Source organism: Prunus persica, chromosome G3 (genome assembly GCF_000346465.2).
Source record: "Prunus persica cultivar Lovell chromosome G3, Prunus_persica_NCBIv2, whole genome shotgun sequence".
Taxonomy (NCBI): Eukaryota; Viridiplantae; Streptophyta; class Magnoliopsida; order Rosales; family Rosaceae; genus Prunus; species Prunus persica.
This window is the reverse complement of record NC_034011.1, coordinates 26785916-26804144: the sequence shown is the minus strand read 5'-3', so window position 1 is coordinate 26804144 and position 18229 is coordinate 26785916. Positions and strand designations below refer to the sequence as shown.

The 18229-nt window shown below is 39.8% G+C and overlaps 4 protein-coding genes across 6 annotated transcripts; all 4 read right to left on the bottom strand.

Moving 5' to 3' along the window:
* Positions 81-1724, bottom strand: LOC18783959 (ribonucleoside-diphosphate reductase small chain). The gene has a single exon (XM_007215602.2). It carries the CDS (start codon positions 1238-1240, stop codon positions 251-253), a length of 990 nt encoding a protein of 329 aa, XP_007215664.1. The 5' UTR covers positions 1241-1724; the 3' UTR covers positions 81-250.
* On the bottom strand, positions 4369-9815 carry LOC18782411. Its single transcript, XM_020560791.1, has 13 exons — positions 9374-9815; positions 9090-9231; positions 8853-8989; positions 8535-8736; positions 8191-8429; positions 7907-8018; positions 7670-7814; positions 7414-7559; positions 6900-7069; positions 6380-6763; positions 6242-6297; positions 5924-6126; positions 4369-5834 (listed from the first exon to the last, which is right to left on the bottom strand). Exons 1-13 carry the CDS (start codon positions 9596-9598, stop codon positions 4531-4533), a joined length of 3465 nt encoding a protein of 1154 aa, XP_020416380.1. The 5' UTR covers positions 9599-9815; the 3' UTR covers positions 4369-4530.
* Positions 9962-12476, bottom strand: LOC18784496 (uncharacterized protein YciO). Of its 2 annotated transcripts, none has more exons than XM_020560793.1 (9): positions 12136-12476; positions 11898-12019; positions 11754-11807; positions 11630-11654; positions 11331-11453; positions 10953-11119; positions 10705-10774; positions 10522-10620; positions 9962-10312 (listed from the first exon to the last, which is right to left on the bottom strand). In XM_020560793.1, exons 1-9 carry the CDS (start codon positions 12364-12366, stop codon positions 10310-10312), a joined length of 894 nt encoding a protein of 297 aa, XP_020416382.1. In that variant the 5' UTR covers positions 12367-12476; the 3' UTR covers positions 9962-10309. The 2 variants fall into 2 exon arrangements, with proteins under 2 accessions (XP_020416382.1, XP_020416381.1); XM_020560792.1 differs by having other exon boundaries at positions 9962-10294.
* On the bottom strand, positions 13194-15124 carry LOC18782423 (mitochondrial import receptor subunit TOM20). Of its 2 annotated transcripts, none has more exons than XM_007217807.2 (6): positions 14802-15122; positions 14581-14659; positions 14267-14436; positions 14113-14160; positions 13743-13841; positions 13194-13572 (listed from the first exon to the last, which is right to left on the bottom strand). In XM_007217807.2, the coding sequence occupies exons 1-6, from the start codon at positions 14898-14900 to the stop codon at positions 13429-13431; spliced, it is 639 nt and encodes a 212-aa protein (XP_007217869.1). In that variant the 5' UTR covers positions 14901-15122; the 3' UTR covers positions 13194-13428. The 2 variants fall into 2 exon arrangements, with proteins under 2 accessions (XP_007217869.1, XP_020414372.1); XM_020558783.1 differs by having other exon boundaries at positions 13425-13572; positions 13743-13890; positions 14802-15124.

Here is an 18229-nt window from a genome sequence, read left to right as displayed (position 1 = left end):
TTCTCATTAAACGCACCACCCACCAACCCCCCACAACACAAATGTATGCCAAAAATAAGAACAAACACACGATAAAGAGATAGTCAAATATTCCATTTATCATTTCTAAAGAACAAGAGATTGAACAAACAAACATATCTATTATAAAATTAAATTTTCAAAAAAGATCTTTAAAAAAAACTCAAATATTACACAAACACATCCCATCCCTCATCCCCTACATAGCTACATCAATCAGAATCAGCGGATTTTAGAAATCCGCGTCCATCTTGAAAATATGCGAATCGACATTGCCGTTGATGCTATTCATCACTGAAGCCTTCTGGTACTCCCCAACCCTCTTCTCGAAGAAATTGGTCTTCCCCTGCAGGCTGATCAGCTCCATCCAATCGAACGGGTTCTGCACATTGTAAATCTTCGAGTACCCAAGCTCACCCAGCAGCCTATCCGCCACGAACTCGATGTACTGGCTCATCAGATCGCCGTTCATCCCCACTAGGGCGCACGGTAAGGCTTCGCACACGAACTCTCTCTCTATCTCCACCGCGTTTCGTATGATCGACTTCACTCGATCCTCGCTCAGCTTCTTCCTCAGCAGCGAGTACAGCAAGCACGCGAAGTCGCAGTGCAAACCCTCATCTCGCGAGATTAACTCGTTTGAGAACGTCAGTCCCGGCATTAACCCGCGCTTCTTTAGCCAAAATATCGCGCAAAAACTGCCCGAGAAGAATATCCCTTCCACGCAAGCAAAGGCCACGATCCGCTCCGCAAACGATTCTGAGCCGTCGATCCAGCGTAGGGCCCACTGGGCCTTCTTCGTGACGCAGGGAATGGTATCGATGGCGTGAAAAAGCCTGTTCTTCTCGTCCGAGTCCTTGATGTAGGTCTCCAGAAGGAGGCTGTACATCTCGGAGTGGATGTTCTCGATGGCGATCTGGAAGCCGTAGAAGGCGCGAGCCTCGGAGACCTGGACTTCCTTCATGAACCTTCCGGCAAGATTCTCCAAAACGATGCCGTCAGAGGCAGCGAAGAAGGCGAGCACGTGGGTGATGAAGTGCTTCTCGCCAGGGGTTAGAGTTTCCCAATGGCGTAGGTCCTGGCAGAGATCAACCTCCTCGGCGGTCCAGAAGGAGGCCTCGGCCTTCTTGTACATCTCCCAGATTTCCGGGTATTGGATCGGGAACATACAGAAGCGGTCCGGGTTCGGAGCAAGCAATGGCTCTTCTGGGAAGGCAGGCATTTTTATGACGAAGAAGATTTCAGAGATTCAGATGATCGAAGAAATTGGATTGGGGGGTTTTCGAAGCGTTCGAAGATTGTGTATGGAGGTTTGATAATTTGGTGGGTTAGGGTTGCATATATATACACACACATTACACATATAAAAGGAGGCGCGGGTTTTTGAATATTGAATCGAGGTTTTTGGAAGCGGGTGATTCAAATTTGTGAGAAGCTTGCGGGAGAATGAACCCAAACAAGGGCACTTTGGGGATTCCGGAAACTTGTACGAGTAGGCGCGCAATCGATTTATATGGTCTGCGTTTGCGGCTACTGGATGAGGACGGTTTGGACCATATGGTGAAGAGGGGTGTAACGGTCATTTGAGGGACATGGTCAAGAAATTACCCTTGGATTTGGGGAGAATAACGAGTGTGGACAGTAATAGTGGTGTGAAGTTTTTATTAGGTGAAGGGCTTTTCTGGTAAATGAAAATTGACGTTTTAAGGGAAGGAGCTTGCGAGGGAAGCCTTAGCTGGAAATTTTAATTTTGGTTTCAAAGTTTTGATATTGTAGCGGGAGTCCTTTTGGCGCGAGTTTGGAAATGAACGGCTTAAAAAGATTTGGCTCCTAAATCTATACAATGAATGAATTTATTGATTGCCTCCAATTTTTACTATGTTTGGTCTATATCAAAGGAACATGGTCCCCCACAAAAATAAACGAAATGCAAACTGTAAAGCCATTACCAATTAGACAAATTTACAATATTGTTAACTCTATTATTACATTTATAAAAAATAAAAATAAAAATAAAAATCTTTGTTGCTTATATATAATAACCGATCTAATGAGAAAGGAAAAAAAATTAAGATAACAAGTAATTAAATAAGTTGCAAATGTGGATTATGCTGGCCAATGTATACACCCGAATTTGAACCTTCTTCCTTGAACATCAGAATAGTGTAGAATCTCGATTGTCAACCAAAAAAAAGTACTTAAATAAGTTGCAAGTTTATAGTGGACACAAGCTGTGAGGGTGGGAAGTTGGGAACCATGCATGTGCAGGTTATTGCATACAATCATGCAAATCGTCTGACTATAATGTGTTTTATAAAACAAAGCAAATTAACAATATTATAATTTCTAACACAAATTAACATTGACATGATATTAATTGGTACAATCCGCAAGATGTGATTGTTTTAACAAAAACACACGTGACCAATTGTGCAACCCACACTTGCAAATTTACACGCACGCTTCCATATGGTGGCCTATGCACGCAATTTGGAAGTGCGGAGCACACGCTTTATTCGCAATTGGGCTTCCAAGTTTAAGCCTAAGTATGGAGCTGGACCTTCATTTGTTTATGTTTTCATTTTGGGCCGTCGTCATTTGCTTAGCCCAATGTGATTAAGAGGATTGGGCTTAATTAAGATTTACTAACAGGGAGCTTAGCTTAGTTGTGACTCGTGAGAGAGAGAGAGAGAGAGAGAGAGTTTGTTTGGTCGTGGACTCATCGCTCCAAGTTCTAACCACCTCAACGAACTAACAAACTCATTTCTTGATTTCCCGCCCTTATAACTCTCAGCCTTTCCAGAGTTTTTTTAAGTCCTTGCTTCAAACCCACACTAAACAAACAGATTCTCTTTCTAATTCTCACATCGCTGAAACACAGAAGAAAGAAAGAATCCAAGAAACACATCGCCCCTTGAAACCAAGCTAAGCTAGTCTCCAATGGCGGCCTCGTCTCTCTTGATCCTTCTCATTACTCTCCTTTCGCTCTCTGCTTCTCCGGCTCTTGCTACCTCCGTAACCCTGTTGAAAGCAGCCAAGGTCCTCTCCAACTCTGGCTTCCTTTCCATGGCGCTAAAGCTTCAACTTGTCTCCCATTCCCTCGAATTTGAATCTCCCACCGCCACCATTTTCGCTCCTCCAGACCTCGCCTTCATTCGCTTGGGGCAACCCTCTCTCCCTCTTCTTCTCTACCACGTCTCCCCAAGAAGACTCTCCCTCAACACCCTCAAGTATCTTCGTCCCAACACCAAAATCCCAACTCTGCTCCCCAATTACACCTTGACCCTCACTGGGTCTCCAAATTTCCAAGGCTATTTGTCCATCAACAACCTCACGATTGATCCAAACGCTGTTCTGGATGATGGGTCGGTCGTCATTTACGGAATTGATGAGTTCTTCAATTCGTCGTTCTTGGTCGATGCCTCTTCAACACCGGCTCCGCCATTGATGAGCTCTGTTTCAGGTGCTCAATCACCAAGCCCTGGTCCCAGTGCTAATGAAGATACGGAGTTCGAATCGCGCCGGCCTGGTCCTGAATCTTTCCGTTTCGTTGCGGATTTGCTGAGGTCTAAAGGGTATTCAATCATGGCCGCATTTCTTGATGCGCAGTTGGTGTCGTTCAAAAGGAAGACCAGGCTGACAATCTTCGCTCCGGTCGATGAGGCCATTGAAGATTACCAGAGGAACACCACCGATTACTCTTTGATCTTCCGGCAGCACGTCGTTCCAAGAATGCTTTTGTGGCAAGATTTGGTGGGGCTTGATGATGGGACCATGCTGCCAACTTTTGAAGAAGGGTTCATGATCAATGTGATCAAGTTTGGTGAAGTTCCGGCGCTTAATGAAGTTGCAGTGGTGTCTGAAGATATGTATCAGAATCGGTGGCTTGTTGTGCATGGCCTCAATCGGTTGCTGACATCGCAGGAGCCTAAGCAACAAGACCCAGTTGATGATATTTACACTGATGCATATGTTGCTCAGAGCGTGCCTCATCATGATTATGGTGACTTTCACTGAGGCATCAATCGTTGCCGTCCCTTTTATTGATCACAACAAGTTGTCTCTGTTTTCACATCAAGATTTTGGGTAAATAGTTTTCACCTCAGAGGCCATGAAGAAACCCTGGTTAATTACCTTCTCTGATCGATGTATGTTTTCATTTCATAACCCACTTGTGAGTGATGTAATTGTTAGATTTACGAGTGGTATTTTTACCTTGTAATCAGTTAACTTTTTTGTGGACAGCAGGCATTGTGTACTTTTGAATCTTCAATCATATTTTGCTGTTTCAAATATGTGTGAATTCTTTCTGCTAATTGTCTATTGATATGAGAATCTTGGGCTACTGACTTAGCATAAAATTGTCTGCCAGATTGTAAAGAACATTGATACTCAGAAAATTGATGTGAATTGACAGTAATTTAAAAGCTGATATGACATTGGGAGAAAAGAAATTGCGACCAGAAGTAAACTTAAGCAAAATGCCCAACCCCACCCCTTACAATTTTCATACTAGTGTTTAGTTCTAGAAGTAGAGGCTTGGGGAGTTTGCAGTGAAGGTTCACCAGATAAAGGTTGCATCCGAGAACAGTAGCTAGTACTAGCTTCCTCAAAAATTGAGTCACCTGAAAAACTCGCCCTTGCCAACTCCCTTAGTTTCTTCAGATCACTTTTAGATTCTAGTTTAAGTCCCTTTTGCCGTTTTGCTTCTGCTGCTCTCTGCATACTGACGGTTGCCTCCATGTTAGTGGAACCTGTCATTTGAAGAACATCAAGGCCAGGGGATCCAGGACTGATCACAGGGACTACAGTTGCAGTCATAGCGCTAATTGGATCAGTGCGTGGTGCTCTCGTATCTCTTCTTTCAAGGTTTGTGTCTGGACTTAAAGGAAGGACTGGAGCTAGCCCTGTTTTTGGTTGGGAGGATGCAGGTATGATTCTAGACCATTGCTTCCTTGGAAGGAATGGGAGGACAAGGCCCTTAGCAGCAAACTTTAATCCAAGCCTGAATGAATTCTTTTGAGGCTGTGAGAGTCTTAATAGGGATTTCATCAGAGCATGCCACTCGTTTATCATTTGGGTGACAAAGGTTAGGAAGAGGAGAGTTAGCATCACAAATCCTAGATTTCTTGCTTTGACAGGATTTGAGCCGTTAATGTTGATAAGTAGAGCAAATATGCCCACCTCACACATTAGAGAAACACTTTCTGCCATATGGACTCCTCTCTTGATGTATGGTTTCAGAGTAAATAGATACATGAACTGTACCAGCGTAATGGCCAGTGCGAAGAGGCTTTGGCTTGATTTCCTCGATGAGTAAGCTCCAGATATGATCCCCAAGCAGACCCGTCTCGAAAGATCAACAATAATATAGGAAGATCTAGCACACCCCAAGAGCCTTTTGGACAACGGGGTCTTAATTTCTTCAGTGCTGTCTTCCAAGCTGACTGGTCGCATTCTCCCAATACCACTATGACCACTTCCAGTCCATTTGGATATGCTGTTTGGTTCATTTTGATCAACAAAGATGAATAATGGAGGACCCTGAAAACTTTCAAAGAGAATTCCAAATCGTAAAAGGAAAGACGAAGGTAGGCCTTCCTTATAAAACCACTTTCCGGCACTAGGTCTCCCTGTCAAAAAATACCAAAGCTTTTCAGTCCATGGTTCTTTTCTAGCTACATGCTTAACTTCCTTGTACTGAACAAAATTGCCATAGAAGATTGCAATTATTTGAAAAAGGCACACAGATAAAATAAGAGCTGCAGGGATAGCCAGCAACAAAGCCCCAGTAATGATTCCCCCAGTTGTACCTCCTGTAAATTAGAGTAGCTTTGAGTTCAAAAACATCGTCAAGTGGCAAACAAAACAATTGGATTTAGAAAGAACAAAATTGGCTCCTCACCTTTCATAACAAATGTTGAGGACTGAGTGATACATGGTAGCATGACAATCAGAAGAAAGAGCTCGAATCTGGGCACTGAGAGTATACCACGAGCTGGTGGTCCTAATCTCCATCTTAGGAAAAGTAATATCAACACATGGGTTACGACTAAGCTGCCTCCTCCAATACCAAGCCAAAACAAGTTCATCTGTAAATCTTCCCACCTGTTAAAAGTTAGTTAGGTATGATAACATTAGGTTAGCCCCTCTATTCCTGTCACTTTTCGAGTCGTCTGATTTTAATGTAAAAGCACTAAGATAAAGGTAATTCTGGAACTACCCTTTGTAATTCCCCATTCCCTTGATGACATTGCTAGCAGACAATGGCTCTCCTCTCTGTAAGACAAAAGATTAGCACTAGAGTGGTTTTCATGGATGAGGAAAATAAGCGTTGAATGCTTAAATAATGGATACTCACCAAGAAATAAGTGAAATATTCGTTGGAATGAAGAGGTAGTCCATAAGGAGTCATACGCATGTTATGCTGCCCATGAAGCCAACCAGGCTTGGGGTCCACCTCAATTGGCACTGGTACTTCATGCTGCATATAAGAAGAGTTGGAGAGATAGAAGTCAACTCCGATTCTAGTCCCTTCATGTGGAGATCCTCGTACCGAAGAGATACTGAGTTTCCTCTCAAGCTTCTCTTGGCAGGGCCAAACTAAAGTGCTATCCTTTTTCCATGGAAGCTTTTGACGAGGTATGAGCCACCTAAGACCTTTTGTTGTCTCTAAATATTCAATTGGTTGATTAACTGAGAGCCAGTCTGAGAGAACAAAAACTTGAAGGTGGCCAACCATCCCCTATGTTAAAAATAAACAGACATTTTAGTTGAATCTTAATAACTAAAAAGGAGATGCACAATGATGGAATGAAAAATGGGATATAGCAAAAGCTATCCACTTTGATATTGTATCTACTAAACAATTTAAATCTCACATGTAGGTTCATTGAGTCAGACGCAACAATGTTTGAACTCTCAGAAGCAAGAGTGCCCACTGCTCCAAGATTTGCAGTTGAAATTGAAAGAATGGCAGCTGCTAGTGAAGTCGCTAACATACCCACAGTAACAAAAGAGTGCAATGCGATTGATATTGCAGGGGTTGAGTCTGCACAGAGAAACAGCCATGTGAATCTGTGTGTGTGAGTGTAATAATATACATCTTGTCAAGCACAGAAGAAGCCATGTGAATCCGTGTGTGTTTTCTAATAATATATCTTCTTCTCCAAGTCTCTGACAAGTATTAAGTTCCACTGATTTATTAAATAAGATGCTGTAGTGAGAATCGGCTATAACCATTAACTTTCTTGCCTATCTTCCTATCTTGCAAGTTTCAAATCTGGCTAGAGAGTAAAATTTAATGTATCATCCCCAAAAATTTCAAGCAGAAAGGCAATGCGAAGAATGAATAGATATAAAGAGTACCGAATAGAAGGAAGAAATGATTCATACAGTGTTTCACTTCAAGTTGGTTAGATGCCATGTTAAGATTTCCTGATATATCATATACCTTCCCTGAAGGGACAGCAACTGACACCGTATGCTCAGTGACTGCCAAAACATTCAATGAGTACAGAGCTCTTGAAAGTTCCCTAAACCTACAGGAAGCAAAATAGAAAATTTTGACATTCTTTCAAGTGCATGAAGCGAGCTATGACTATGAATGAACATTGCTAATGGTATTTCAAGAGCCACCATATGCACCTGCCTTGTTATTCTACCGCCGACCACTTGTACCATGGAGGCCTGAAAGCCAAAGACTGGTTTTGTGAACTCAACAATCACATTGATATCGCGGTCCTTAGTAACATTTGGAGAACTAGTGCTCAGCCCTACACTAGTCTCCATGGAATCTGAGAGAAAAGCAATTCAATTAGTTCCATAAAGCTACCAAAAAAAAACTAGCAGAACTAACTCTGGAGCATATTAGCGGGGGAATAGATACCATAAAGAGACGTAAATGAGGGAATCGGTGACACAGGAATGCCTGTCCTGCCAATTATTAATCCAGCTTGTAACTCAATCTTGATGATTTCAGTCCTAGATATATTCCTGAGCTACAGCAGGAAAAAAATCTAAACATAAATGTACAATGCTAACACAAACACACACACACACACAATAATTAGCAACAATAATTTGATAGATAACAATGCTAATATGGAAATTGCTTCCAGAAAAAACCCTGCCACTGCATTATTAGTACTAACGAAAGCTGTAGTTGCTTACCTGGAATTTAAATCGGCGGTTTCCTTGATTTCTGCCATGAATAGGTACTAAGTTACCCGAATTCACAACCAATGCATTCAGAATCTGCTCTGTTGTGTTTATAATGGGAATGCTGAAGTCCAAAAATATGTTCAAGTCCTCCATTTTGTTAGTTGCAAGGATAGTTCGAGGGATCCCATTGATCATCAACTCGTAGGCTGGAACAGAGGTCCACAAATCTGCAAGAACTGGTCGTCTATCTAAGGCATTCATAAGAAATGTGAACAATCTGTAAGATTCGGAGAGTCAAAAGGACATTTTGTTTAAAAACATAATTGAAAGTACAAATGTGACTTATGTCTTACCAAAGTGAATGATTATAGTGGAACCATTTGTCCTTGTAAAGCTGTTTCCTGCCTGATCTGTACAAAAATCATCTGCCATTCTGATTACGACACGCCCGTACATACTTGCCAGAGAGAGAACTACATCAAGGCTATAACTGATGCTAGGTTTAATCATGCGTAAGGAAGATGGCTGTACACGACCAGGACCATCTACTATTACCTACAACAACAAAAAAGCATGCAATTTACCTTATGCATCGTTTTCCATGGTATACTGTGAACGTTGTTGAATAACATCATGCATGGTTAAAAACATAAGCATAGAAATCCACTTACATCACAGTTAGATGAGTTGAGGCACCTGAAGCCACCTTTCCCTGTGCAAGCTTCATTAAACATGATACCAATGGCTAATTTTTCAGCACTTGTGTAATTCTTTTCGCTAAAAATCGTTGCAGTTGGTGGTATTGTATCTATCAGATAGATGAAAGTAAAATCCCCTGTTCAGCATTTTAGAAAAAGAAATTAAAGTAAATGTAAAAAACTTTACAACGATGAAAGAAAGTCACTGACCAATAAACCAAGAATAAGCTGATGAGTTTCTGTCTCCATCCCAAGTTGTGACGTTGAGAAGAAATATGTGATCACGGTTGACGGTCAGGTTTTTGAATACCATGACCTTAGCTGGACATGGACTCAAAGTTTGGCCATCAAGCTGTTCATATTAAACAGAATTAATCACTGTCTCCTACTTAAGAAAACTGATAATTACAACAACATTAATGTAGTAGAATAGTTGTTAATACTTAATTATGGGCTTATAAAAACGCAGCGGTTAAAAGAAGAACAGGACGTACCTGACAGTGAACGGAACAAGTATTTTTGTTGCATGCATTGGAGCCATTCAGCGTCAAAACTGAGTACCGGAAAACTGCAGAAGAATACCGGGACCGTGCCGGCGGAGCTGTATCAAAACGAATGAGGACCGTTGACTCGGCTGAGTTTTGTACATTCACTATAACAGTAACCAGAACAAAAGCATATTGAAGAAACTTGAACAAACCCATTTCAGGGACGGCCATGAAATCGCATTTAAGCTCAAATCTTGGAGGAGGAAAACAAATAAAAGAAGGCTGGACTGGGAGGCCAAGGCAAGCAGTGGTTATTTAATGCAGGGCAAATTAAATGTTGAGTGTTCTGTTTATTACGGCTTTAAATTGAAGACCACGTATAGAAAAGGGCAGTGCAACCACCATAGCCCCTGTTCACGACAATCTCATAACTGCTTCTTTAAAGAAGTTCACAAACATCATTTACTTCCACTCACCAACCCATTGGCGTCTTTTTTTTTGGGTACTTGTAGTTGTGCAACACTAAAAATGTTAAAACCAAATTGAAATATATTGTTTAGCTCGTCCCGGTTTCTAATGAACATGGTACGCAAATAGTCAATTCAGTCCACTATACAATTAATTGGGGTTGAACCAAATTATTATCAGTGTAGTTGCTCTGTACTTACAAATCGGATTGACCAAAGGAAAGCTAGTGCTGACACATGGAAGCACTGTTAGCTCTCCTTTGGGTTTCACACACTGTACTGTTCAATTTTCTACTCAACCACTTCTTTACAAGGCTATACAGAAGATACAGGGCAGGACAGCTGCAAAAACCAGTGAGACATTCAACGTATCCAAACCCTGGTTCTCCACAGGATTTATCAAGATGAATGATTTATCGTTGTACTAATCTTCTGCAACCATCCAGTGTAATTTGGGTCCCTGGATACAAAAGCATCACTTTTTTAGAAGTGATAAAGATAAATAGACCAGATATCAGTGGCTATTATCACTGGTTCAGAGGCCCACAAAATATTGCAAAATGAAGAAAAGGAAATAAGTTTAACAGATGGCCATAGGGAAAGCCCAAAATCATTAGGTTCCAGGTGTGCCAGGCTCATATTGTTATGAGAAAGTATTGAAACCATAATTCATGATTGACCCATTACCTTTCCTTGTCGTATGAGTTTGGGAGGGATCACTGTCATGTCAACTACGGTTGATGGATCAGCCACTCTCACCCCACCATCAACGACAAAATCAAGGCCCTATAATGAATTTGAACACACAATTTAAGGGAGAGCTCAATTTCAGAATACATGCTAAACAGCCTTCATGTGCCAAACCCATACCTCAGGTCCATATATATCAGCTATAACGACAGGATCTAACAGCCACTCATTCTCCTTCGGGCACTTGACACTGCCAACAGGGAAACTTTCAGTACAACACCATAATAAATTGGATTGTAACAGAAGAATCAGCCCATATAGATTGCTTAAAACTCCATTACGCTAAGAGCTTCTCATCTTCCTACAGTTCTTCACGTCATTAATGAAGAGAAGGTATACCAATGTATACAAAATAAAATCAGAGTTACCTTGTGGATATCAATGGTGAACCCATCTTCTCCAGTATTGCTTGACATATGGGTTCATCAGGCATGCGAACACCGACATTTTTCCTTAAAGTGTATTTGGCATCTGCCGTCCCGTACCTTATACAATGTTTAGGCAGTTCTTTGGTTGCAGTTAAGATGAAAGTATACTGTTACACAAAAAGTGCTGTTATAGGCCAAATTTTAGGAATCTAGAGAACCATCATAAGAATTATGTGCTTGCTATACATTGAAACACTGTCTACTGGTGGTAGTGTTTAGTTGTAGTCAATGCTATAGATGACTAGGTTTAAAAAATAAAACAAAAAAATGTTCCTATAGGCAAATAATAATAGTAAGAGAAGCAAAGAAGAAACTTACAGGGCCAGGTAAGCAATGCTTAACAGCGCGGAATAAATTTGCATGACCTTGGCCATCGCCACGAGGGAACCCTGTTGTAAACGTATCAATGTCGTGGAAGGAGTGGCATAAGATGCTAAGGGGCTGCACCAGTAAGTCAGTCACACAGACAGTCATGTCAAAAAAAAAAAAAAAAAAAAATCAAAAATGAAAATTGGAAGAAAACCCAATAATCACAAAATTATCTAGTGATTAACAACAGAGTTAATGAAGCAATGATATTGAAGTGATCATGAGTAAAGGGATTCCGTGATGCTTGCCTTTTGAGGATCAACGTTCTTGATTCTGCAATGAAAGAAAGAAAGCATCTTTTCTTTACCAGTAAATTAATATTTTCAAATGAGTAGGAACAACGTAGACAAGGAAAGAAGAGGATCTTCTTACCTACGAAGGCGTTCAATGGCTGAGTGGTTTCTGAGATCACAAACTATTGCATACCTACAACAATATTGCAATTGCAATTACAATTACAATTACAATTCAGATTCAAATGAGCAAGAAAGATTGTTTTGTTGTGCTGTGACTTACACAGTGTCAGTAGGAATAACACCAACACCGCCCTGTTTCAAAAGATGAACAACTGGTTCCAATTTCCAGCTGTCCGCTCCTGATAGTGATGGATCAACTTCAACGTAAAGCAGTTCATCCTCCTGATATTATCAGTCAATCAATTTCATAAGCTTCGGATGCTCAAACGCCCAATTTTTGCTTAATTTACATTTTAAACAGTGAGAGAGAGAGAGAGAGAGAGAGAGAGAGAGAGGACCTTGGTGAAGCGAGGAGTGGCGTATTTGAGACGCTTGGGGCTCCGCTTGACAGCGAGAGCTAACACTTGGAAACGCCGGCGTTTTGGAGCGTCACAGCATACACGGCGGCTTGCATTTGAAATTGAATGAAGGCCAAGAGTTCCAGGCGCTGCTGCCAAAGACCGCGAAAAGCTGGAAGACGAAGCTAAGTCGCCACTGTAAACTTTCGTCTGGATACTACAGTAAGCCATTATCTCGAAGATTTGGAGGTACAAAAGTACAAAACTTTGGAGATGCAAAATTACAAAGAGCCTTAATTAACATTGTTTTTAGGAGTTTCTCGCACCAATCTTAACAGACATCAGCAGCCATACAGAAACTTCCGGGTTCTTCGGGCGAAACGGCGCCGTATATAGGAGATGCAGCACGTGGACATTCAGAGACGGTACGCCTCAATGCCTCATAGGCTCATTGGGCCATAGTTTCGTGGGCCGAATTTTGGGGCTTTTTATTTTAGGATCTTTATCCGCTGCAATTTAATATAAAGCCCATAAACGGGGAGCGAAATTCTATAGTAAGAGTGTCATATGCGAACCATAGATGTTGACTTTTATATTAGTCACATGATCATTTCATTAAACTTAAGTGAAGTTACTTAGATGAATCGTGTGGCTAATATGCAGATTTGCATCTATGGTCCATATATGAAACCCTGGACATAGAACGACTCAAAATGGGGAAAAGAATGCACCCGACGCATGAAACTTTCATTCATTAATTAATTTGATTTTCTTCTTGTTTTTATACAAGCAATGTGCTATTTTAATTTAATTTAAACTACGGGGAGATTAGTTTGCTTTTTAAGATGAGCTCAAATGTGATATTTTTGCTTAATTAATTGTGATCACCCAATCCAGCCAAAACAAAAAATTTGAATTATTCAAATGAGGGATCGAAAGAAAGCATGCATCAGAACAAGTAATTGCATGCTGGAGAAAGGCATAACCAGATTTACCCCCATCTTTGTCGTGATGGGCATTTGAAACTAAGGAATTGAATCTGCAAAGACAAACCAACATCCACAAAACCAGCTGCTCAACCGTCATCTATATTTGACTATGAGAAATATGCAATATTGTTATCTATCATCAGTCACATTGGCGAAGCCTCACTATATTCACTAGGGCAAAGCTAACTACTTAATCTTATGGATGGTCTGTCACATATGATATGAGTCCATTTCAAATGTACATCTCCACCTGCTGATGAATGATTCATCTCCAAACCACCTTCCAGAGTGCCAAAAACTATGTCTAACTAAAGCGTGGAGGCGGGGGAGGAGGAGGAGGAGGAGGATGGGATTTTGCAAATCCTAACCAAGCAACAATTCCGACAGCAAGGATTATCCAACCAAATATGTCATACTTGAGATCGCTGCTCTTGCTTTTCTTTGTTGCCTGTAGAGGGAGGAGGGACAAGGGGATAAAGCAATAATTCATCAACAGATCAAGAAACCAACCATAATGAAAGCACAAGAAGTGCAAATGTGATGCACTGAAGTTAACAATATAATTCATCAACAATCAATGAACTATTGAATGACATCCCCATGAGACAGAAAAATTACCTTTGCACCTGATGAAGTAGAAGGTCCAGCAGCAGCAGCGGCCTCCATCACCTGTTGACCAAAACCATGCTTTTGGAATTCCAAGTGCAATTGCGGGGCCTATAAACACAGTCATTAATAACTTTGCAACAAGTCTCTCATTCTTGAGCTGTTAAATCCAGATACAATGGTAAGAAAAACACAGTTCCAGAGATACTATAAAGTATAATTGACTTCTCAAGAAAACAGCGGACACCACACTAGACTTGGAGACAAGTAAAAATCAAGGTTCTAATTGCCAGTCCCCCACGCTACCGCAACTAAGGATGCCAATACATGATTTCAACAACAACAAAAAAGCATTTTCATCAGATCAAGTGTTAGAGAGCACCTTGGCAGCCACTTCCAAAGACTTTCGATAGACTTCATTTCCTGGATCCTGCAAAAAATAAAAGAAAATACTCATCATACATCCAAGTTGGAAAAACAATGACATACTTTGACAACAAGCATACAGTTTCTTTGAGATTTGGCAAGTGAAGTACCTCGTCAAGAGCTTGCTGAAAATACTGAGACGCTTTATCAAAACCACGATTTGCCTCGTTCTGGTCCGGATTAAAAAATGCACGAGTAGTATGAGCATTTCCCAGGCACCAAAGAGCCTCATGTTTCTTAGGATTAATCGACAATGCCTCCTCCAGCTTTGAAATTGCATCTGGGCAACCAATCACAAACCCATATTTACAAATTTAAAACTTACAAACTACTCAATTAAACAATTCCAAATATGAAGGCTAAAGAGAAGAGATTACAGTCTCGCATTCAAAACATAGATGAATATTTGGGGGAAAGTTAGCACCTTGAATCATCTTGTTTGACTCTACGACATTCTGAAACTGAGACAACTCTAGTAGAGCTCCAGCCCATCTCGTCAAGTTCTGCAATTACAAAATAGAAAAGTTAAATATAAGTTGTTTAAAGAAAAAAGGTGAAGAAGGGAAAGAAGTTAGAGCTCGAAAGCTAACAATCCCCAGGTTCAGAAAGGAGAATGAGAAGGATGAAGAGGGAGGAGATACGAACACCGGCATCGAGAGGATTCTTAGTGTAGGTGGCTTCGGAGGTCTTACGGGAGTGTTCGAAGAAGAGGATCCGATCGAAGTCGTTTTGCTGCATATCCATGGAAATGGAGGGTTTTTCGTTGTGCTCTGTACGGACGGTAAGGTTTAGAGAGATTCCAGAGCGAGGCGACTCCTCTTCGAATCCACAGAGAAGAGGACCGGACTAGCTGTCAAGGTTTAAGCGGTTTTCTATTTGGGCTGGAATAATGGATTTATTCTTTTTCTGTCTCTTTTTCTTTTTCTTTTCTTCCTTTTGAAGCTAAACTTTCAGACACAATCATAAATTAACTGTGTATTTATCACAATACGCAGTGTGCTTTTTCAGGAAAATAAAATCAAAGAAAGTGAGAGGAAAAACGTTAGTATTGTGTGGTAAGGAATTTTTTTTGTAACTCTCACATCTTACACATTACCTCATGCTACTAATTCACATATATTAATACAATAAGTTTTTAATATAAGTGGTTGATGTTTTTATATTTCATAAATGGGAGAAGTCATGAATCGGAAAACTTAAATAGAGGAATTAAAAAATTAGAGTTGAATCAACTACTTATCTAATTGATCAAATTCTTGATTTTGAAGGTATTTAATTACGAATTTTAACGTGTAACTCACATAATTTTTTATTTCATGAATTTAAATCATTTTAATACACATATATAAATAAACATAGAAGAAGTAGAAATTTGAATCATTCCAATATACATCATAGTAACATGCTTAAATTAATCATTCCAATACATATTTGTAGTAATCATGCTATGTAGTTTATAGTAGTTAGATGTTAGTATTGTTTGGTGATACGTGTTTAGTATTCATGACGTTAGCACTCATTAACTTGAATCCATAGCACAACGAGCTGTGCTTGGATGTGCATATCCATAAGAGCATCTATAGGAGAGTCTCTAAATTTTAGCCAAATTCTAGTTAAAATAACTAGAAAGCTATTATAGCAAACCACTTAAAAGATGTTTCCTCCATCAATGTTCTCTATTTTGGCTAATTTAAAATATTTTATTATTATTTTCTCTTTCTCTTTCCTCTTCTTTCTCTCGCAAATCCAATATATTTATTTAAAAAAATAGAACCCAACCCCACTAACCCCACTAACCTCCCAAATGTCTCTATCTCTCTCTCCCTTTTTCTCTCTCCTCCTAGCCAAATTATCTCTCCTCATCTCTACATGTAGAGAGCCAAAAGTTGATTCTCCAAAATAGAGAGCCAAGTAGGGAGTCTGCTGGAGGAGGATTTTCCTTCTTTTTAGCCAAAGTAGCTAGGGATGAGAGGATAAAGAGTCTGTTGAAGATGCTCTTAGAAGTTTGTCAAGCTAAGAGACAAATCTTGACCTTCCTGCCCTATTTGATAGGGGTCTTGATCAAGAATTAAGGAGTTGGTATTTGGTACTTCTGCTAGCCATGTTATGGTAAGGAGATGTAGGTTTAATGACAAATTGACACTTCACACGGGGAAATTGAGGCCAACGCTAAAGTTCATCATGTCTGATAACATTAGCCCAAGCCCATCACTTGCTTACAAATTAAGTCTAAAGCCCCAAAGGAAGGAAGCATAATTCACATAAGGCCCATGTACAAAGAGTAACAAAACTCACATAACAGTAACAAGCCCAAAAGAGCTATATGTTATGCAATAGAGTCACGTGTTATCGCATTATGCATAAAGACCCTGTTTTGTTCACATCACGAATTTGAGGGAAAATCGGGAGATATGACTTTGATTAGGAATGAAAAACAAAGTTTGTATAATTTTTCAATTATACTCATATTAAACATTTAATGATATATTATAATTCTAAATTGTTAATGGGGACAAAATGATCATGAAAAATGTGTATTTAATGTTGGTCATTTTTCCAAACTTTTCCATGATGAGGGAAAATAAAATCCAAGTTTGGATGAGGGCAGAGCTTCACTTTCCCCATTACTTTCCTATGAGTCAAACAACGATTTCCCATACCTGGACTTACCAAACATGAGAAAGCAATTGATTTCTCATTCTCAAGCCTTTTTTTCTATAAATCAAACGGGATCATATAGTTGTTCAACTTCCACTGTCCACGTATGAGGGAGAGAGAGAGAGACAGAGATATTTTGGTGATATTTTTTTTACCAAAAAGGTGAGGAAGGCACATGAAATAAAAGTGTCCCCGTTTTGATGTTGATTCAACAACCCAAACGTCACATGCCAACCAATCCCAACCCGAATCCCATTCCCATTCCCGTTCCCACCAACTTCATTTAAAAAAACCGCTTAAACAAGTTGTGGTCTGCAGCTCAACAGACATTTAATAGGAGACTCTTCTTCCTAATTACATTAACCAATCATTATTATTATTATTTTATTAATTCTATCTATTGGTAGAAAGAAAAGTATTATCTGGATTATTATTATTATTACAAGTCGATAGTTGTCGACACTACTTGTAGTTTATATGCGACCAGGCCAGCGAATTTCATGGTTATTTTCCAAATGGATCAGGAAAAACGACAAAGCTCGTTTGCGGAGGAAGCACACAGTGATAGTATTACTACTCTGAGGCTCTCGTCTCCCGCCAGTCTTGCCGACAGACAGACAGAGCCACATCGCAACATTCCAAAAACTACTGGAATCTAATTTCGAACTCATCTGAACAGAAAAATATAAAATGAATTAAATTCCAAGTAGTTCATCTGAATTGAATGTGCACATCGTCTGCACATACCACGTCCCTCCTTTGTCATTTTGTTCCTCATTGGATTTATCCCCATAGTATTTCACTTAATTTCGAGGTTAATTGTTGTGTCTAATTGTTTCTTATTTGACCAACACTTTAATTAGAGACTTCATTTAAACAAGGCAAATGTTGATCTGCAATTGAAAAGCTCCTGAAAACCCTAGTCCCCTTCTCTTCCAAAAATCCATCTAGAGTTGTTTTCATTTTGAGAGGAGGAAGCCATTGTTCTTCCTCTCTTATCTCATTTTCAGAGACATAAGGATTCCCCTATCTATTTTCGTTTTGTTATGATTTTCCTCCACTCATCACATGTGAATACATCTCGACGTTAGATCTCTATCTGCGTTTTAGCGTCGAATCTCTACCACCATTTTGCAAATTTTTTCAATCGTGCGTGATCATTAATAGATGAGCTCAAAATTATCTTTGATGTTAGATCTCTTCGTTATTGAATTTCCATTTTGCTAGTTTCTATTGGTCGTTTGTGTCTAGTGGTTTTTTGGGCTAAATTATAAATGCAATCCTACAATTTCTCATAACAAAAAAACAAAAAAATATGGCAAAATGTTGGTATTTAACAAGGGTGCTCACATTGATTAAGCAATGAGTCCACACACTTATACCTGAATTCAAGTCCTCCACTCTGTATATTTTAT